General features: G+C 45.2%; 1 protein-coding gene across 1 annotated transcript in view; it reads left to right on the forward strand.

Moving 5' to 3' along the window:
• Nucleotides 1-22651, forward strand: part of KIF13B (kinesin family member 13B) — a 712974-nt gene that overhangs the window by 633548 nt on the left and 56775 nt on the right. The window contains exon 37 of the mRNA XM_085613040.1: nucleotides 9870-10003. Within this exon, the coding sequence (XP_085469166.1) occupies nucleotides 9870-10003 (134 nt within the window). The remainder of the gene's footprint in view (nucleotides 1-9869; nucleotides 10004-22651) is intronic.

Consider the following 22651-nt stretch of genomic DNA (forward strand, 5'->3'; position numbering starts at 1 on the left):
ACGAACATACTGGTATCCCGAGCTACTCAGTCTATCAATCGATCCCCCGATTCGACTGCCTCTTCAGGACGACCTTCTGTCGCAGCAGCAGGGGACAGTCCTCCACCCGAACCTGTCCAGCCTCCACCTCCATGCGTGGAGATTGAGAGGCGGCAGTTGATTCCATTTGACTTGCCTCCTGAAGTCTGTGATGTCATTCTGGCAGCCAGGCATCCCTCCACTAAAACGGTATACGCCTGCAGGTGGAACAAATTTTTGGCATGGTGCACAGCAAAGGCTGTGGATCCCCTTTCCGCCCCTCTATCTGAGGTTCTCCTCTTTCTTCTTTCCCTGGCCCAGCAGGGCTCTGCTCTAGGCACCCTCAAGGGATATCTATCAGCTGTTTCTGCCTTCTTACGGCTTCCTGAGCAGCCTTCTCTTTTCAAGTCCCCTGTTGTTGCTCGATTCTTTAAAGGCATTACCCATATGTTTCCTCCTGTCCCTTTCGTAATGCCTCAGTGGGATTTGAACCTGGTGTTAACCTATCTGATGTGTGCTCCTTTTGAGCCACTTCAAAATTGTCCTCTTCATCTTCTGACTCTTAAGACTGCTTTCCTGGTTGCCATCACCTCTGCTAGACGGATGAGCTCCAGGCTCTATCTTCTAAGCCTCCTTTCCTCTCTGTTACAGTGCCCACCTTCTTTCCGCCTCCGCATCCCTCGAAAGAGGAAGAGAGGCTCCACCGTCTGGACCCAAAACGAGCGCTGTCCTTCTATCTGGACCGCACGAAACAGTTCCGGGTGGACGACCAACTCTTTGTTGGCTACGTGGGCGCTAAGAAGGGGCGGGCAGTGCACAAGCGAACCATCTCTCGGTGGGTCGTTTTGTGCATTAAGGCCTGTTATTCCTTGGCTAAGAAGGAACCTCCTGTGGGGCTGAGGGCCCATTCCACTCGGGCCACAGCGGCTACTACTGCCCTGGGATGGGGAGTCCCTCTGCAGGACATTTGTCAGGCAGCTACGTGGGCCTCGCTGCACACTTTTGCTAAGCATTACTGCCTGGACAGCCAAGTCCGGAGAGACGGCTTCTTTGGCCATTCCGTTCTCCAAGGCTTCCTGATGTGATCTTGGTTCGCAGACCCCCCATCAGGGTTGGTATTGCTGGGGTATCTGTTCTAAGGTAAGGAATCTAACTAACGTGTTTCTTTCAGATGAACAAGTTAGTTACCTTCGGTAACGATATATCTGTAAGAAACATTAGTTAGTTCGATTCCTTACCGCCCCACCCATCCTCCCCGTTCTGGGAACCGATATCTAGGGTTAAGGTCATCCCCTTCAGGGCCCTAGTTTCACGGTACCAGTGTCGGTTTCTTGCATGGCTCTGCGTTCCTGGTGCGGAAAGCTATGTACAGAACTGACGGCAGCGCGCGAGGGCAGCGTCTAAGTACTCCGACGTCATCCCAGCGATCACGACGCCGACGACGGACGCGGAGCCGCAGACGACGCCTAGCGACGCACAAGGGTATTGCTGACGAAAATCTTTCCAGATCCAGCCTGACGCCTGGGGATATTCTAAGGTAAGGAATCTAACTAACTAATGTTTCTTACAGCTATATCGTTACCGAAGGTAAGTAACTTATTCATTAATGCGCAAGCCTTTAATGTTTTACTGGTCATGCTCAGATGGATGAAGGCCAGAGCTCGTCTTGTCAGATTTGAACCCAAAGTGACTGCAGAGGGTACAAAGGTCTCTCACAAAGCGCCGAGCGGTTAACTCGCTGAGCTATTTTACTGACAGAATGAATGTAAATAGGGAGTAAAGATGGAAGGGGAAGGAAAGCATAGCGGCTGGTGAAAGAACGCAGCAAACCCGGGAAGAGGAATGAGACGTGCGTCCCAGCGAGGGGCCCTGCAGGCCCTAGTTGGAGACGTTGAGGAGCACGTGTTATTTTAGAGGCCTGCGTAGAAGAAGCCTTTAAAATAACAGTCGCAGACCAGTCGTGCATGCTGGTCATGCCCGAACCATTGCAACCTTGGCAATGAGCACCCAGGGTTTAGTTTTTAGACACAGCACGTTTTTATTTCTTCACGGGTGCCAGCCTCTGCTACGCTGATTATTGTGGAGTTATCCTAGTTGTTATTATTAATTGTACTGATCATTTTACAGCCTTTCTTAGAATCAGCTTTGGACTGGGCAGCCTTTCTGATCACAGTAGTTGTAGCACCAAAACCACAGGGGTTGGGGGTAGAAGCGAGGTTAATCCAGTAGTGAGAACTGGATTTCAATGGTCAAATGATTGCAGCTCTCGAGGGTGCATTGGGTGACAGCAGAACACAGTTTTGTTTCTGGGAACATACTTTTACCTCCTCGGCGACAGTCTGAGGCTTAACCATTAACCAAGTGCACGACACACCCTCCGCCCCAGAGCTTTGACGGTAGCCAGGCCTGTCTGCTGCAGGCTCCAGCCGAGGCCCTGTGGTGGTTTCGTAGTAATAAGTTGCATGCTCGCGGGAGGGAGGGGGGCAGGTTGCAAGGGGGTGGGGGGGGGACAACAATAATTAAAAAATAAAATAAAATAAAATCTGCTGCTTTCCTACAGGAAGCAGGCAGCCTTCTTCCGCGGCTGGCCCTAAGCCAATCACAGCGTTGTGATTGATGAGGCGCAGCGGAGAGCGCCCCAGCCGGGCCATTTTCTCTATGTAGGCTGCATGCAGCAGCCTACATAGAGGAAAACTGGGGAGTGCGCATGACTGCTTTTTTCGGTCCAGGGGCCGAACAAACAGTCAGTACCCACAATTGTGGGCAAGCCACTTCCCCCCCCCCCCCTCTGCCCTCGAGCAGGACCGCCCCCCGCGACCCCCCCCCGGCACTCCAGGTACTTCTGTTTTCTAGCAGTGCGAGAAGCAGAAACATAAAATGGTAGTTTTACCATTTTATGTTTCTGCTTTTCACACTGCGAGAGATCAGTGGGGCGATGCCCCCACGCCCTTATGGAGTAGCCGCCTCTGATAGATTTGTATACGCCACCCTCCTACCTCTATCTGTTCCAGTACTATCTTACTTACATACATCACACATGGACATCTTTTCTGTTTCTCACAAACTCCACCATCACCCTCTATGGTGAAAAAACAATCTGAGGGTGGAGTCTATGTCCATGCGCACTATGGTCCTAAGGAGGAGTCACCTATCTCGTGACTACAAAGAACTTCTTCCAAGACAAAAACAAATTGCAAACATCCGAGCCCAACACCAGATGTCGATCTATGCACTAGTATACAAATCTACAGCTCTACATGCCAAGAACAGATGCATACTGGTAAGTGGCATTTTCCTTGTGCACCTTTATGATGCAACATCTTTTTTTTCCACTCATAAGTTGCTTGCTGATTATAAGCGAATGTGTTGTGGCTGTTAAAGATGATTAATGCCACACTGATATTTGGAAATATCAGGGGTCTACAGTAATATGTCAGGTTTCAGCCTGACAGCCAAGATGAAATAACGTTACCTCCCTTTATGTATAGGGACTTAGCTCTAAGAGATAATTTCTGAGTGGGCTTCAGGCATTATTGGGGCTAGATGTAGGAGGCAGCATAGAAGACTAGATGTCTCCATTTTCATTCCAGGCAGTGCTTAATTTGAGCCGGAGCTTTCCGGTGCTAAGCACCAACAACTAATTGTCAACACCACACTTAAGGCAGTCTGCCACAAGGTGACGCTGCTCATGTAATTTAGAGGGGAGCAGTATAAGAGCTGTTTAGGGAACAAAATACATTACAAAAATTACTAATACCTGCCTCCCCAGACATTCCTTTAGCTTTGGGGACCTAGAATAATCTGAACTGTCGCATTTACATGCGAGAGAGATGGTTAGTAGGTGTTTTGGCAGCGATGACAGGGGTGATGGATGGTGCAAGCTGCAGTGGCCTCCTGGTCAGAGCCCTGGCACTTAATATTTTACAAATTAAGCACTGATTACAGTGTATTAAATCTGAGAGATGGTCTACCGCCTTAAGTATAGGGCTTCTACACCTTTGAATTGCTTCTCTTCTTTGGCTAAAAGACAAGCCGTTGTTGTGTACCTGTGTACTCCTTTTTGGATATCCTTAATGTTCGCTAGTAGGTCCAAAGGTTTAGAGGTTGCCATCTCAGAATTTATCTTAGAAAGCATGTTAAAAATGTAATTCCAGTAATCCAATACCTGTGGACAGTTTCATCTCTGGTTAATATAATCCGAGGTGTTGACGCTAGTGACTAGTTGGGTCTGCAATCAGCCCTATTACATTAAGGCCTGCCATAGTTTAATAGACTCTGTGCGTAAGTTTAAAGTGCACTAATCTAATGAGTTAGTGACATTTTCTCCGTTTTGTACCATGTAGTGACTGACACCTCCTCCCACGATGTTTTCTCTTCCATTTCACATCATCCTTCATGCCTTGGTTATTGAACTCTGAAGTCTGATTGACTTTAAGAATTGGGGAATATCACCAAATGAGTTAAGGTCAGGTCAAGTTCTGGTAGGAAAAGTGGAAAACATTCTCCCAAGGTGTGCTTAAGCCTGACAATTGAAAAATTATCAAGTGGCAATGCACCCCCCCTTTTAACAGTGATTCAAAAGTATAAACTCCATCTACATAGAGATCTCCCAGTTTAGAGATCCTTAAACTTATTAGCTGCTGCTGAGCTTTTGGTTCCGGCATATCCGCTGAAAGCTAATTATTAGAAACTGGTAGAGCAAGGGAATAGAACTTCTCTACACCTACTATATCAGTTAGTGTATTATTCGCATACCCTGTAAAGTCCATTGTATTGTATTGAACTGTCACTGTGATCGAGTCATGGATCACACTGTGAAGTAGGTGCTGTCATATATTGTTCTGTGCCAAAGGATGGGAGGCCGGTTTCTGGGTGATATCCGTTGAAAGAATATTTGGCTTGAGCAACCCAATAGTAATGTTTCAGATTTGGTACGCAAAGCCACCTTTAGAATAAGGAAAAGTTAGTATCCCAGTTACTCTAGGTTGGTGGCCAGCCCATATCAACCTCAGAAGCACAGTTCGCTGAGTAGTAACAAATGTCTTTGTTAATGGTATAAGTGTATTGGCAATTGGTACAACAGTTGAGGTAAAAAGGGCATTTTTTTGGCCAGAGATTTTTGGCCATTGATAGCAAAAGTGCTTGCGATGTGCTATGACTATCTCTACATTGCCTCACAGTTTGGTGCCCAAATATCTCACTGCATCATCGCACCACACCAGGGTGAAATCCGTTATTGTGGTGCATGGAGGGATACGGATCACCTGGGATTTATTCAAATTTATCGTCAATCCAGAGAATCATTTAATAGTGTTCAGTTCTTAGTTATCAGGGAGATGTGGTGAGAGGGGCCTCTGAATTGGAGTATACCACAATCGGCATATAAGGGAATTAAATGACGTTTCCCAGCTATTCAAGGTCCCTTGTGACTATGCTTGCCAGTGGCTCCATTGCAGGAGCTAACCGGACAGGCACGCACATTGGGACTCCTGCCATGTTCCTCTTAAGATTTGTGTTTCTGAATCCAGGACTGGGCGGGGTACATAAAAGTAAAATACAGTACTCCAGACCTTCTCTCATGCTCATTCGCTTAAGTACTGAAACATAAATAAGAGTAATAAGGAGTCAAATGCCTTGTCATCAAGTGAAGGAGAGAACTCTGAGCTGCATTCAACATAGTCCAGCTCATATGCACCCTGGAGTCTCCAATGGGATTCACCAGTGATGTATATTACTGGTTCTCCTCCTGCCTTTCCAGCCAATACCAATTTGTTAATATGGGCACTTCCAGGTCCCAAAAGATCCCCATCACCTGCTGAGTGCCCCGAGTTCTAATATGTCTCCTGTCATCTTCAACCTCTGTAAGTTGCTGCGTGGTGCTCTTCTTGCATATGAAAGAATCAATATTCACCTATATGCCGATCATCCACAACTCTACTTGAAAGTCTCCTCTGTTTCAGACATCCAACGCCTCAAACACTGCCAGCCCATCGTCCAAATCTTTATGTCCAACATCTACATGAAGCTCAACCCAAGCAGAACAGACTTCTTGTCATTTCCACGAACAAGAAGCGGTATAAACCTGGCTCAGTGATATGAATTATGACTGCCTCGAACCCCAATATTCACCAAATGCCTAGTAACATGGATTCTTCCTGGACACCAACCTCAAGGAACATTGGCAAAAAACAGAGACTGTCTGGTACCAGCTCTCTTCTAAAAATATTTCAGAACTGCTGTTCAAGCCCTTGTGCTCTTGCATCTGGATGGTGGTAACGCTCTCCTCCATAGCCTCCCAGACGCCGCACTGGCACCCCTTAAGGGCATTCTACATGCAGAAGCACATCTCGGCCAGCACATGAAGAAATATGATCATAACACCCGAATTGGCTGCCCTTGCTGCCCGCCCCATCTTCAAAATCAGCTGCATCATTTACAAAGTTATTTCGGAACCATTGTCACTGAGAATCACGGGCCACCATGCCTCTCTGATAATACTTTTTGCAGAGCGGTGAATCCAAATATACCAACGCTCTGGAGTTCGTTTGACTATTTGAAAATTACGTGATTACAATTACGGGCCACCACGTTATTCTGATAAAATTCACTATATAAGAAGGTTTTTGAAACACTGGAACTCTCAACTATTAGTTTGAATTGTACAGAGAACAAACTTACATCGATATTTGAAGCCCTGAAGAAGTCTCTGTTTAGGAGACGAAACGCGTTGGCTATGATTCGTCATGCACATGAAAATATGAAATAAAGAAAATAATTTTTCAAAGAAAATTCCATCTACGTCTTCGACATTTGTCTGTAATTTTCATTTACTGTCTAAATAGTGCTGAACCCTCTTGTGTTGAATTCTGTGATAGGACTTGTTCCTGGTTGAGGAGCTTAGAGGGGAGTGCTCCTTGGTTCGTAGCACTATATGAATTTCTATAAAAAGATACTATTCATCTGTCAGGTGCGGTATTTACAGCCTACACCCTCTTCTTGATTGTTTTAAAATAGTCAGCAGTTCATGTTTTTCTCGAGCTTGATGCAGCAAAGTTTTCTTCTCCCTTAATGAACATATCATCTGTGTCATGCCCAGCAGTCCAAGCGACCAACACCTGTCACTCTTTTTAGATACCAACGGTGTTAAAAAAAACAGTGGCACTGAGAAACCCTTTCAGACTAAAAAATATGAGATTGAGGTGCCTACTCCGCCTAATCAGGGTAGCTCTATCACAAACATAGCGCCCTGGGAGCCATAAAGAACTATACAATAAATATTCACCTTTCCTAGCATGCTGTCTATCAAAAAAAGGTGACTTTTGCGGTATCGCCTCCAAGGCTACCTTACAACTACTCAGCTAGGACATATAAAATAGGTACTATGCCAGATGTCAGTGGCAGGACGCTCAGGTTATCTTTTTATGCTTCTCCCTAGTTTGCCATACACCAAATGCTTTAAAATTAGGTTCTAATGTAGTCTCTAACCCTCTGTGACAGTTGCTTCAAGAAGAACCTCCGCCCCATGGATTCAGCAAAACTTCCAATCAATTGCGATGTCTGCTCACCTTCCTTGCTGCACAAATGTGAATCCCTCTGGGCAGGGTCCCTCTCCTTTCCCTGCAGTTGGGTTCAAGGTACCAATGAGCTCCGATGGTGGCTCGCCAAAATGTTTTTGGGCATGAAATACCTTGAAAAAACAGGAGATGAGGTGTTTGGCAAAACGGGAACAGTTTGTTTAATTACACATTGTGGCAAGGATATCAGTTACAGACATAGGGTCTGAGGACTGTCTCAATTTACAATCGATCTGTGTTTTATTGTAACTAATATGTTTCTGGTGATCCTTGTATGGTGAGGAATGTGAGTTGCTGCCTTAGGAGTCATAAATAATTGTTTAATGGATAATATAGGTGGACTTCGACCTTGCTGGGACACAATGCAGCCAGTGGGTAATGTTTCCAGATTTCCAGCATGGAGAGTGCGTGATCACTGCATGCGCTGTGCTCTGATTAGCTGTATGTTCCTAACTTATGCAGCATCTGACTTTATGGTGTTTTAGGAGTGCACGTTCACCCAAGATATCTTGGTACTGAATAACAGATATTTATGGTTACCCAACTCAATAGTACTCCTTTTATTGACCTCTGAAGGATGAAAGGCTGAGTGAACCCGCCGGGATTTTAAATTGTGACCATGAGACCTGCATTGGCAGAGGCAATAGGTCCGGGTGTATTGTGCAAACATACAGCGTTGGCATATTAGCGCAAGACACACAGGTGAGAGCCAGCAGGAGTAGGCAGAAATAGGAAAGCACTTGAGTGGAGTTGGAAGAATACTTTGAGACAGTTAACAATAGGTGAGGGATCAGTACACCACTAGGCTGAGCCAAGAGAAGATTGGCAAATTCTCGAACCAAGGACTGAAAGACCCAGGTCGAAGACAGCCAGTGTTTGAAAACCTGGCGTATGTAATAAGTTTGTCTGCGATGAACCTTGACAATTTTTGGTGTAGCAATAAAATCTGTGCATAGGCGTCCACCAAGCAAGATTATTGCTCTGCTTTTTATCAGATTTTCACATTAGTTTGTTGCATTTGTAGCATTCTGTCTGTTGTTGAGTCATTGCTTATCGGATGCTAAGAGAAATCTTTGTTACATTCATAAGACAGATAAATTCGGATGTAAAGCCACTTTCCTGCTTGTGAATGGTGGAAAATGTAAAATATCTAGTGGCAGATAGTTAATGGCAGTACATAATACCAGAATCTAATCACCTCACTTTCCAGCCCAAAGTCTTTCCAAAGCCTCGAGTCACCCAAGGCAATGTTGCAGCTGCACGTCTGGTCTGTGTCACGCATCTGGTTTTGCCCCGTAGCTATGCTACAGTTGTACAGACGTTATGTAGGTTTATTTTGATTTCAGCTGATTTTCGGGTGGCCGTCAAAATTTTCATTTTTTTTTTTTATGTGAAAGCGGTTTTCCTTCCTCATAGCTTCATTGGCCGGAAAGCAATACTTTTTTCATTGTAATAATAGTTACACTACCCTCGTTGTATTTGCAGGATGTTAAGGTGCCTTACTATTGGGCATTTTACTGTCCTCAGAGAACATAAAAGGTTGAAATATTTGATTGTTAAAGTTTATTGATTAAATTCAGCTCCAAATTGTGTAAATGTCTACAAGATAAAGGACCTGATTTATACTTGGAGTACTGTATTTATTCCATCAGGATGACAGCGTAAAATACATCATCGCCCTTATTAAGTTAAAGGTACTCAGATTTTAGAGATGTCCGCATGCCTCACAGACCTCTCTCAACTTAGACAGAATCATTGCAGTTTCTGTCAATGTATTAACAGTTTGATGGGTGGTCAAAATGATGGGACCAGCCCTCAAACTTTAAACCTGTTTTGTTTTTTCAGAAACAAAATTTTAAAATGTCCCCCAAAAACTCATGACGCTCCCTCCCCCACACCATGTGATTTTTCTAAAACCGCCCCAAAGTAACTTATATACTCTTCAGGGGCCATTCATAGTATTCTAAACGAACACTTAAGTCTAAGAAAGAGTCCTGCACTAGAAAATATTTGTATCCGGTAACTAACTTTTAATTGTATTCCACTTCACATTTTTCTTTTTTGCTTCTTTACTTCCTATTACCTTTTTATTGTTTCATCTTCCACTTTGCGAATCTGTTTCTTCTATGCACGTGTATTTTGCACCTTTATGCTGCATATTATTGTCCTTTCACTAAATATCATTGTATAAGTCTATTGATTTTGTTTTCCACCTTGTGCACTTCCATTTCTCCATCCCGCTTTCTAATTTTTATTTTTAATGGATGATATTAACAGGACTTGGTGGTCTAGCTGCATCTTACTTAACTCCTGTAAAGTCCTTAGTGCCTCAGATGCCAAAGCTGCTTAAATCTCTCTTTCCAGTGCGGGACGACAAAAAGGGCAAGCTGACATCTCCGCTTGCACAGCAGGTATGATGAAGAAATGTAATTAAAATCCAAAATAAGAATCCTTTTAGTGTTCCGAGACATTAGTATAAAATTGTGTAGTGTCTGGCAAAACGTGTAATTCGAATTGTTTAAACGTATTGCCATTTTTTGTACTCACTTGAAAAGCTGCACATTATAACAAGTTGGTATCAAATCATGTAAACTTGCTGTTCCTAGCCACATTATCGAATGTGTATGTTACTATGGCAGAGCAATATGTATGAATGAATTACTGTTTTTTTTGTATAGCACACAGCTACTCAACGAGTGTCCCAGCACACTGATTCTCTTTAAATCAACAAAACAGTACTGTGTCACCAATTAAGTTTCTTGGATTGGTACACATTGGCTGTTTCCAGTGGGACCAGCTACTGTTTGACAGCTTGGTACTACACACTGGAGCAGTTATTGTATTTTCATTTCCTTTGAATGGCCAACAGTGTCTAGCTTTCCTGTTGGAGAGATCCAGATATGGTGTCTATGACTAAGGGCTGTGGCCAGAAGCTTGAATTATACTTTCAGGATGTTTCATAACAAGGCTGCTGTGTACAACCCTGAGCACTGTTGTTCATGCCCAATGTGCTTTATGTGATTGTGTGTCTATTGAATGTCAGAAAGTAATGAATATCATTCTGGGAACTGGAAACCCCGGGTAAAATTGAAATTTCACGTTAAGATTAGAGGTGCAGTAATAGTATTGAACCCCATCACATGTTAAGGTGATGCAGTGTATTGTAACCTAGCTTAATTGCTATGTGTGCTCAGAAAGGAGCTGAGCCAGCATATGTCATCATTGTGAAGTCGGTGCTTTTGAACGCAGTCAACAGTTCAAGAAGAGTACTCGTAGCTGATATCCTCTTAGTGGCTGGGTTGATGGTATTGTCTCTATTTTCCGGGTGGGTAACGATGGCATCTCATGAGTGTTACTTGGGCTGCTAGTGGAGCGTGTCCTTCAGCAGCAGTGGGTGCTTGTACCAGGATCAGGACTGAACAAATTAGTGCACAGGTTCCTTAGAGTGCAGTGCATGGGGATTTGTGATCTACAGTCGTTTTGGGCAACAAAGTCAAGGCTGCCCTCAGTCCAGTAAATAGTGGAACATCAGAAAGATATCCCTTCATCCCACTAGGACAGTAGACATATGATAAAGTTAGCAAAGTACATCTCTTCAGCCCTACAGAAAGAAGGGGGGGGGGGGTCACAGACTGGTACTTTCAGAAGGACTTCTAATGCGGAGTGCAAGCTTAAATAAATCAAAACATCTCTCTTCTACACATTTGGCACCAACTCTCACACTCTGGAGCATCTCACATGCAACACTCCCATTCCACACCTGCCATTCATACCTCACTCTTAGAACCCTCACTCGATCTACCACAGTCAGGTGGGTTTTATTTCATACCCCCTTTTTTCAAAACATTACATATCATTGAAAGCCACTTGTTTATTTCTTAGTCTTTGTCTACCAAAGAGTTGCAAAAGTTCTAGAAAGTCCTTATAAGTATCAGAGTGATAGGTGTGTGCCTTCTATCCTCCCAGCATACTGAGTCTTTGTGCCAGTTGTAAGTTCCACTGCAGCAGAGAGATGTGCCACATTGGAAGGCAGTAGGGTGTATCCCGTAGAGTGAGTGCTGGGATCTCTAAATCAAGACATGGCCGCATCGCACATCTAAAGTAAACAACAGAACATAACACAGTACCAAGCATAACAACACAGAGCATAACATTGCACATCACAACAAAATAGTCGAAATGTAATACAACATCTGTAGTACTACAAAATCACATTGAAATCCAGCATATAAAACAGCAGAATGCACCACTACTTCAACACAATTCCACACAGCGAATGTGCACAAACTTTTTATCACTTACCTCCTCCAGAATACTCCATAATATGGTGGTAAAAGATGTTTGGAGCAAGCACTGCCTTAACTTGCCACCAAGGACATGAAATAGTAATAATCAAAATGCTTTGTCATCTGGCCCCATCTCTTCCCAAGCTGTCCATGAAAGTGACTTATCCTTTCTTTGGCCCAGTCGGTATTGGTGTCAGTACAGTGACAGAGAAGGAACCGTTATGTCCCTCCTAGATCAATGTTTAATTTGTGCCGGAGCATGGCACTCAAACACTTTGTTTCCTCCTGTGGCAGATACTCCCTATCGTCACATAAACAGTAAAGAAGTTAATCCCTTGAAGGTGAAAAAATTTAATTTATACACCACACTAACAGTGTCATGTGAAGGGAAACGTTATAAGTTCAGTGAAGTGCATTACTGAAACACTACAGTTCAAATTCCCACATAGGAACATAATTACGTAAGTATTACATTTTTATCTTTCTCTTCTGAAATGTAAAGTATTAGCAGTGTCTACAGTTTGGCCTTTTATATGACTATTTTATTAGAGATGAAGAGAATACTTTATACAAGACAAATGAGGATGTTGTTTGCTGATATATATTAACAAGATGGTGGTGCAGTATCAGCAAAAGGTGATCGGAAGAATGCTTGCAATAAGTCTAACCACTGCCAATCGCTTGGGGTAAGAGATTAATGCAAGCATTTCATTCATCATTTTATTTATATATTTTTTGGCATTCTTCATTGCAGTATCATTTATTTTGCATATTAATGTCAATTTTCCACGTTATGCCACAACTTTTTCTGGTTTGGGAACAAGTTTTCCTTTGCACATGTTTAGCATAAGTTGCCTACAAACTAGGTTTGTCAGAATCAAATCAAGTTACTGCTGGAAACTGAGCTGATGAGCGTTGTGCTCGACGTGCTCGATGTTACTGGTAGTTTTAATGTGCCCCTAGAAATGTTGGATATATCATCATCTCCATAGTGCAAGCACCATTTAAGTGAGAATGAGCGTGGTGAAGGACTAGTGTTGTGGTGTTGCCACTTTAAGTACTTCTAGGCTCAGCATACCTCGAGTTTCAAAGTAGAGAGAGAATTGGTTTGGAGAGTGTGTCCATTGAGCTGAGTGGAGAACAAACATTTTATGGAGGCGAGGACTTTTTTCAGGGCTGGTGATCTCATTCAAACATTTCACTTTTCTGGAGGGTGAAGAGGAGACCAAGAAGGGTGACGTGAGAGGGATGCTTAAAGTGGCTGCCAACTGCCAGTCACAGATGGCAGGACATCTTCGAATGGGTGTATGTGGGTCACCAGCAACTCTGTGGACAGCAGTGGACCTCTGTGCAACATGTGCAGTTATGTTCCTTGAATGATGCCTTATTTTATGATGGCTACCCTTGAGTATGTGCGGAAATCCTCCCTACCTTTGAAGTCACATTGGGGTGTTCCAGTTCAAGCCAGAGCCACAACTTATGCTCCCTAAGATACCTGTGCCTTATTGTAAATGATAATTCCATCCTGCTTTCCAGAACTACAGCGATTGACAATTTGATGTGTGCTTATCTGCTTTACCAGTTTTTGCAATAAGTGCATTTTATTTTGATATATTCGTATTATAAGATCAGCTTTCTGGCTCCATGTAGTGCTCATGTGTTTTCTTGGTAGGTGATATGCTTTCTTTCCCACTTAAAGTTCTAAGCACAGTCATATCTGATAGAGATTTCTAGCTGCAGATTACTTACCTCCGATTATGTGCCAGTTGTCGTACTGGATCCTGAAAACCTTGAACAGGGCCTCTGCATGCTGGGAGGTGGTGCCGAATGGCTTCACACCAGCGTCAACTGGACCGAATGTAATGTGCTAGGTGGCTATAGAGTTGCCACTTGAACTTGGTGACCTCAGTTCCTTTATTTCTGCGCCATCAGTGCGGATCCAGAAGAACTACCTCGGTCAATTTTTAACAAATTTTTGACATTATGTTGACCTTTTTGCCCTTAGTGTGATTTGGAGATGTCCCCTAAGAAACTTGTGTTTTAAACCCTGTGGAACCTGTCAATAGCAAATGTCTGTGACAGACCCCTTCCTGGTTTGCTTGTGATTCCTGGAGCCGTACCATGACTCCATGCCCACTCAGACTGTCGTACAATGAACTCCAAAGCCATCCGTGAGCAGGCAATGAAGCTCCTGGCCTCTCAAAAACAGATGGCTCTGCATTGCTCCAGGTACCGCTCTCGCAGAAGTTCCCAGGCTCGCTCTTGGGAGGCATTCCTGTCGGTCATCGTCCAAGTTGAAGTTCTCGCTGGTTAAGTCTCACAAGAAAAAGGAGACCAAGAAATTGAAGCAGTCTTTGACTTAGCATCTTTGGTCCAAGTCATCGGACGAGGTGCAGGAACAACTTCACTAGTCTAGGCCCTGCTCCCACCCGTCCCCTGTGGAGCCTGGTGGTGCAGGCCTCAAGGTTAATCCCGGGGTGTTCTCTACCACTCACCGTATAGGGGAATCCAAAGACTGAATGCTTTTGGGGAAAGGATTTTCTCTTCCACCAGCCTTGCACTGCCACGCGTGAATACCGCATGGCTCTTGGACCGATATAGCTACACAGTGTGGGACTCAGTTGCGCAGGTGCTGCCCATGGTCTCTGAGGAGCCCCAACCATCAGGACCAAGGCTATTGCAGCCAGCAGGGATGCAGCTAAGTTCATCAGCAGATGTGGGCTTGACACAGCAGACTCCCTGGGCAGGGCCATTGCTTCATCAGTGGCGCTTTACCACCATACGTGGCTGAGATCAACTGACTTAGCAGGGGATGTCCAGGCATCCCATGTGGACATGCCCTTTGACAGCACTCACTAGTTCGATGACGAGGCTGATTTGGTTGTTGACTGCTTTAACAAGAGCAGAGACACCTGCCAACTGCTGTTGGGGCTCCCCATGGCTCCATGTCTGCTGCCCTTTTCTTTTTGCCCCTTTTGTGGCTATTGTATAGGCTACCAGTCGCGTTCTTTCCCAATCTTTTGGCAATCTAGAATACAACTCTCTAGTCCCCAAGGGAACCGTGCAAACAGATCATCACCTTTCGTTCTCATTCATGCATGTCAATAATAAACAAAAAAGACACTCAATCAATCAATCAATCAATCATTTCATTTGTAAAGCACACTACATACCCGTGAGGGTCTCAAGGTGCTGGGGGGGGGGGGGAGGGGGAGCTGCTACTGTTCGAAGAGCCATGTCTTGAGAAGTCTTCTGAAGGTCTTCGGTCTGCCGCCTGCCGCAGGCCGATGGGGAGGGTGTTCCATGTCTTGGCGGCGAGGTGGGAGAATGATCTGCCGCTGCCGGTCACTCTTCGGATGTGGTAGACGAGGGCGCGGTCTGCGGAGCGGAGCTGGCGGGTGGGGGTGTAGAGGCTAAGTCGGCTGTTGAGGTACGTTGGTGCAATGTTGTGGAGGGCCTTGTGTGCGTGGGTGAGGAGTTTGAAGGTTATCCTCTGTTGACAGGGAGCCAGTGTAGGTCTCAGGTGGGGTGTGATGTGGCTGCGGCGAGGGATGTCGCGGATCAGGCGTGCGGAGGTGTTCTGGATGCGTTGAAGCCATTACAGGAGTTTGGCCGGGGCTCCTGCATAGTGCGTTTCCGTAGTCCAGTCTACTGCTGACGAGGGCCCGGGTGACCGTCCTTCTTGTTTTGGTGGGGATCCACTTGAAGATCCTGCAAAGCATGCGGAGGGCGTTGAAGCAGGAGGAAGAGACGGCGTTGACCTGCTTCGTCATGGAGAGGGTAGAGTCGAGGATGACCCCTAGGTTGCGTGCGTGGTCGTGTGTGTTGGGGGTGTTCCTAGTGCAGTCGGCCACCAGGAGTTGTCCCAGGCCGAGGGGGTGGATCAGAGGATGAGGACCTCCGTCTTGTCCGAGTTCAGCTTCAGTCGGCTGTTCCTCATCCAGTCAGCGACGGCCTTCATTCATTCGTGGAGGTTGGTTTTGGCGGTGTGGAGGTCCTTGGTGAGGGAGAGGATCAGCTGGGTGTCGGCGTAGGAGATGATGTTGAGGTTGTGCCGTCGTGCGATGTGGGCGAGTGGTGCCATGTAGACGTTGAACAACGTTGGGCTGAGGGATGAGTCTTGGGGTACGCCGCAAATTATCTCTGTGGTTTCGGAGCGGAAGGCGGGGAGGCAGACTCTCTGTGTTCTGCTGGAGAGGAAGGAGGAGGTCCAGTCCAGGGTCTTCTCTTGGATTCCGGTGTCGTAGAGGCGTGTTCGTAGTGTGCGGTGGCAGACCATGTTGAAGGCGGCTGACAGGTCCAGGAGGATCAGGGCCGCGGTTTCTCCGTTGTCTAGCAGGGTCCTGATGTCATCGGTGGCGGCAATGAGGGCAGTTTCGGTGCTGTGGTTGCTGTGGAACCCGGACTGGGACGGGTCCAGGATGCTGTTCTCCTCGAGGAAGCTGGTCAGTTGTTTGTTGATGGCCTTTTCGATGATCTTCACCGTTAACGGGAGCAGGGAGATGGGTCGGAAGTTCTTGAGGTCCTTGGGGTCCGCCTTGGGTTTCTTGAGTAAGGCGTTGATCTCTGCATGCTTCCAGCTCTCCGGGAAGGTCGCTGTCTCGAAGGAGATGTTGATGGTTTTCCGGAGATGGGGTGCGATGTTGCTGCTGGCTTTGTTGAAGATGTGGTGTGGGCAGGGGTCTTCCAGGGATCTGGAGTGGACGGTGTTCATGATCTTCATGACACTAGGAAAGTTTCCAATATTTATTTAAACTACCACTGTCTATTATGGAGCAGTTCTGCTGCGATTAGAAACCATATACAGCTAAGCAAAGTATTCAGCATTACAAGCAAACTGTATACAATGAAAAGCCCTATCATGGTGACTGATAAGTCTGTCTAAGCTTACCCTCACTACGTGGGGCCAGAACTATATTATTGATCTCTGGGGTTAGCACCAAACCCCATATCTGGTATTGTACTTAGTTGGTCCGCATCATTGTAGGAGTAAACCCCAGTTTACGCAAGGCTGATGTGCCCGTTCCAAGACCTTTCCCCTCTGCATGAATCCTCCTCTCTGTTTTTCAAAGGGTACGTCTCCATGTATACAATAAGAAGTGCTGTGTTGGAAAACAGCAGCTGTGCCCATGTTGTCTCTAAATGTTAGGCTATTGTTACTAACTGAGCACACAAAAACATAGCACAATGTTGTTCGACCTTCTAAGACATGTTCAGACTAAATTCCAAGAAGACGAACTGAATACTACCATGTGCAGCCTATTTCTAAAATAATTTTGTGGTACTAAAATAAATGTGTTGCGTGTGGTGTGCAAAGCAAATGTGTCCTAAAATGTGCAGTTTGGCTAAAATAAGGGAGAACCACAGTGGGCCTAAGAAGGAACTTACTACAATATTGATAATCCATCTGCATCTTTGTCCGATGTGATAGTGTTCGTTTTGTCCTTCGCCCCAGAAGGACTTGCTCAGGGCACAGTAAAGGGGGTATCTGTCAGTCATGTAGGTTTTCTTGGGGTTGATGAATCAACCCTCTCTGTTCAAGTCACCCTTGACAAGATTTCTAAAAGGCCTTCAACACATGTTCCCACCAAAGTCTTTTGTTTTGCACCAATGGGACCTTAATTTGTTTTTGACTTACCTGACATGTTCTCCTTTCAAACCCATGCATAGTTGCCCTCTCCACTGCCAGACACTCGAGACAGTTTTCTTGGTGGTCATCGAATCGGCTAGGCCGGTCAGTGAGTTACAATCGGTCTGTTCAATGTCCACACACCAGCTTCTTCCCAGATCAACTTGTTCTCTGCACCTGTGCCTCTGCCTTACCAAAGGTGATGACACCTTTCCATTTTGACTTACCAAAGCATCGTGCTGCTGACCTTTTTCGATCCTCCACCGGAAGAGAGACTCCGTCTTTACCCAAAAAGAGCATTGTCACTCTATATCGATCGCACCAAAGAACACCAGGAAGACAATCAGCTCTTTGTGGTGTTCACCAGTCCAAAAAAGAGAAAGCAGTGCAGAAGCCGACCATCTCCAGATGGATAGTATTCTGCATTAACACACTAACCAAGAAGCAACCCCTGAGGGCTTGCGGGGTCATTCACCAGACCCAAAAATGCGACCACTGAGTTAGCTCATGTAGATCCTGTACTGGACATCAGTGAGGCTGCTTCGTGGGCTTCTCTGCACACATTTACTAAACACTACTGCCTTGACAGTCGGCTCCCCTGAGACGGGCATTTTGCCCATTCGCTCTTCCAGGACTTTTTGGTTTGAGTCAGTTTTCAAACCCACCTCCGGAGAGGGATTGGTTTAGTAAGGAGTTGGCGGATACACGTCTCTCTCTGATGAACAAGTTATTCACCTTCAGTTATGCCTTATCTGGTATTGAGAGTGTCTAGTTGTAGATTCCTTAACAATCTTCCCATCCTCCCCAATCTGCGACCTGAACTTCACCTACAGAGGTCCTGTTGGCCCTTAGTTCTGGCACACTGTTCACAACACCTTGGCATGGCTCTGCTTCTGACGTGAAAATAGTCACATAAAAACCTGAGGTAGGCACGTTGGGGTGGCACCTATATAGGCACCGTGCATGTACTATCCAGTGCGACTGATTCAGAGTCGTTTGGGACCACCTACTGGTGTGGAGAGGTACTGCTCACGATTTTCTGGATCCAGTCTGCTGCCTGGTGAATGTTTTAAGATAAGGAATCTTCGGCAAGATAGTCTCTACCAGGTCAAGCGTTACTGAAGATAAGTAGCTTGTTAGGCATGTAGAAGACTAAAGGAACACCTACTGCAGAATCTTTTAGAAAATTCTTCCCATCTCATTTACTATAGATCCTGCGTGTCCGTTTGATTTAATGTTTTCATCTCCTTTAGAGTTTAGAGACATTTCTACCAACCTTATTTTTTCCCCACTTAGTACTCTCTTAAGCTAAATCCATACGTGAAAGTAGTACCGAATGCGCTCTAGAACCAGAATGAGGGCTTCCTGCAAGCACAGTCAGCCACATTCTTTCAAAGGGTGTGATCCTGAAACATCCACTGAAGATTGGGTATGTTTAGTAATGTTGCTGGCTGTATGGACAGCTAAAAAGTCTGCCCTGATGTGAAGAGCTTAGTTGTTTAAACATTGGTTCAAGTGATCGTTGCTGTTCTGGGGGTACAGTCTACCCCTGAGACCATCTTTAATGGCTTGTCAGTAGCAGCAGCAGAATATTCATAATGCAGTGCTCAGGCTGATGTTTGTGCTCAACACAGAGGAGATGTTGATCTTCCTTACTCAATTTTCCAAGCAGGGATAACATCACTTCTACATACCACCAGTAGCTATTTCTGCTAACAGTGCATTTCACCAACCACTGTTTTCTTCTGGATTTTGAAATACCGTAGTTCCGTCACGGCACCTACCTTCCCCTTCTGCCTCTGTAATGTTCTCCTTTCTTGCAGGGGCGTCATTAACTGTGCTGCCGCTTTCACGCCCCTCCTTGATTTTCATGCAATGGCATCCTGTTTTTTGCTTGACCACATTTCCTCCATCTCTCTATTTTTGCTGCAAGTCTCACGGATGTAGCTTCTGGATTAGAACCTGCCTCACTGCTGTCAATCTAGTGAAAAAGTCCCTGATACCTGCTATTATCCTCTTTGCTTACCCTTTCTTCTTGCTGTGATGTGTTCCAGAGCAACATTGGAAAGGACAGAGTATTCAGAGGAATATACTGTGGTGAAATGGTAACACACATTTAGAGGCCCATTAGGATCACGGGCGGATCGCCACCGCCCGCATGGCGGTGGCGATCCGTTCCCGCCCGCCACCCATTCCCCCTGCCATATTACTATGGCGGGGGGGACCGCGGCGCCGCTTTTCCGCCCGGTCAACAAGTCGACCGGGCGGCAAAGAGTTTAATATAGTGGCGGTGTCAGAGACACCGCCAGCCATATTACTATGGGCGCGGAAACATGCCTTTCCGTGGCGGCATTGCCGCCACGGAAAGGCATGCGGGAATTGCTTGCGGGGGCCCGTTGCGGGCCCCCAGGGACTCTGGGGGTGGGGGGTGCACATGGGCGGTACCTATGGTACCCCTCTGCATTTCAATAGACAACATGGCAGGCACCGTGCGGTGTCTGTCACGTTGTGCATTGGAATGTGCAACATGCATTTTAAGCATTGCGGCGGGCGGTGCTTTCAGCACTGCCCACCGCAATGTTCAATATGCGGGATGCGCCCGCCACTGTGGCGGGTGCATCCTAATTGCCCCCACGGGTCCCCCGCCCTTATGGCGGGCGGTCCCTCTTCAAGTCGGGATGGACTTTGTCCTCCCGCCATCCTAATGATGCCCTTAGTACCAACTGGGAGGGGAGGGTAAATTGCATGCTAAAGACTCATTTTAGCATCTTTTTCTCATGTAATCAGGCAGGGCAAAGACATGTCAGAGAAAATGTATGTAATCTGCATCTAGGTTGAGTCTGCAAAATGTAGTTACTGAGAAGCATTGATCATCAAGATTGGGAAATGGCGTACTTGTAACCGAATTATTGCTCAATAAAAACTTTTAAAAAAAAAAAAAAAAAAAAAAAAAGATTGGGAAATGGTCCCCCAGATAGTCGTGAAATAGAGGCTCTCCCTGGGCCAAGACTGCACTCACGTTTACAGAAAACTACGCTCACTTTTAAATTAGGGTGGAATGACCTACAATTTCACTTCTCAAATGATGAAAATTAGAGTTCGTCACGTATGCAGATCATTAGAAACACAGAAAACCATAGCAAGCATTGTATCTAAATGGGAGAAAGGCTTCTACACCTATAACAATTTTCAAAAATCATGCTTCCAGTGCCATGATTCAAATCCAGTCTAACCTCAAGGTGAGATGCTTTAGAAAGGCCTATGTAAAATGGCGATGGCAGGGTACGCATAGATACGTTAGACAACTATATTCCTAGACAGACAGATTTCACCAGTACCAATTAATTTACCACTTGTGGCCATTTCTTCACAAGTAGTGACTCAATGGATTGGGTTTCCATAACTGTGTGTGTTTTCTTACTGTGATTGGGTGGGGTCTTACCTTTACTGGAGTTCGCCATTTGTTGCTTCCAGTAGGGGTTCCACATATTTGGAAATATATCACGTTCTCTTTTAATATTGCGTTTTGGAATCAGAAAGCGGTCTGCTCCAAATCGCAATAAAAGATGATCATTCATGGCTCACAGCAAAAGACCTAATTACCAATGGTATGCCCATGATCGGGTTGATGCATTTGACACTAAGAAATAGAGTTGTTAGTAAATTATACCACACTCCGAAAAAGGGTTTTGAACTTTATAAACTTTGAATACTTGTTAAAAGATATTGTAAATCCTCCAACTCTTGAGTTGAATCAACCAAATTATGTGCCAATTACAACCATTAGAATTGTGTTAACATTATATATTTTGTTTAGAAATATGACCCAAGTCATTGTCTGTCTTTCCAGAATAGTTTACACATGTTAAGCATTTTATACTGTGCCAGAGTCATTAAAGTGCTGAGTATCTGGACAGTCGCAGACTTTTAAGTCCTTTGTTTACCATCATATGTGAAAAGATTATGGGTTATAAAATTACGCTTGGATGACTTGAAAGTGCTTTTTAATGGGCTCCGCCTGCCACTGTCTACATCACTTTTATAGGCTGCTTTTATCTTGCCTGGTTGGAATTCACATGCTCAAGAAAGAACATTTATGTACTAGCTGCTTTCCACCTCTGAGAGGTGGCAGCTTGCCTTTTACATATTTTTTCAGTGCAATTAAAAATAATGACTTTGTACCATTTGTAAGGTTGTACATGTATATCCAGATTTATTGGAAACTAGGGGGCAGCACTGTTGACATGCACCAATTATAACCTTCAAGTTCAATTTCAACTTTCTGAAAGGCATGCCCAGACTCTGTTAAACACGTTGTGAATGCCCTCCTTTTTTAAAAATTAAATATTGGGATGGTGTAAGGATTTTTTCTTCCCCCTATGATAATAGTTTCACATTCTTGCTTGTAGAAGCAGTGTGGTACCTCCTGATGTTGGCACCACAAACAGTTGCCAGTATTGCCTTTCTGTATAACCAGTCCTAATCACATGAACCACAGTGCAGCATTGTACATTTAGATGTGTTATGTGAATTTGTAAAGCACCACAAATCACCTGAGGGGTATCCGGGTGATAAAGCAGGTGTGAAGGTTCGTTGAAGAGCCAAGTCTTCAGTTTCTTATTGAATTCCATAAGCGAGGAGGAGGCGGTTGGGTATAGAGGAAGGTTGTTCCATGTTTTGGGTGGGAGGTACGAGAAGGCTATTCCTGTGTGTGTGCGCTGTGTGTGTGTCTGTCTGTCTGGTGGAAGTGGAGGCGGGAGTTGAGGAATGCTGGTCCAATGTTGTGCAGAGTCTTTTATGCATGAAAGAGGAGTTTGAATTGGCAGCCTGTGGAGATCGCTGGTGTGATATGGGTGCGCCAGGGGAAGTCTAGGACAAGTCTGGCAGTGGTGGTGTGGATGGGCTGAAGGCGGTTGAGGAGGTGATTGGGGATTCCGGCATAGCGTGCATTGCAATAGTCAAGTCTTCTGGTGATTAGGGCTTGAGTGATGATGCGTCTGGTGTTCTTGGGAATCCATCTGAAGATTTTTTTAAGGATGTGTAGCATGTGAGAACAGGCGAAGCGAACTGCTTTCACCTGAGCAACCATGTTGGGTTAGTCATCTAATATGATTCCCAGCATTTGTGCATGGTTGGAGGGTGAT

The sequence above is a fragment of the Triturus cristatus genome, chromosome 6 (genome assembly GCF_964204655.1).
Source record: "Triturus cristatus chromosome 6, aTriCri1.1, whole genome shotgun sequence".
Lineage (NCBI taxonomy): Eukaryota > Metazoa > Chordata > Amphibia > Caudata > Salamandridae > Triturus > Triturus cristatus.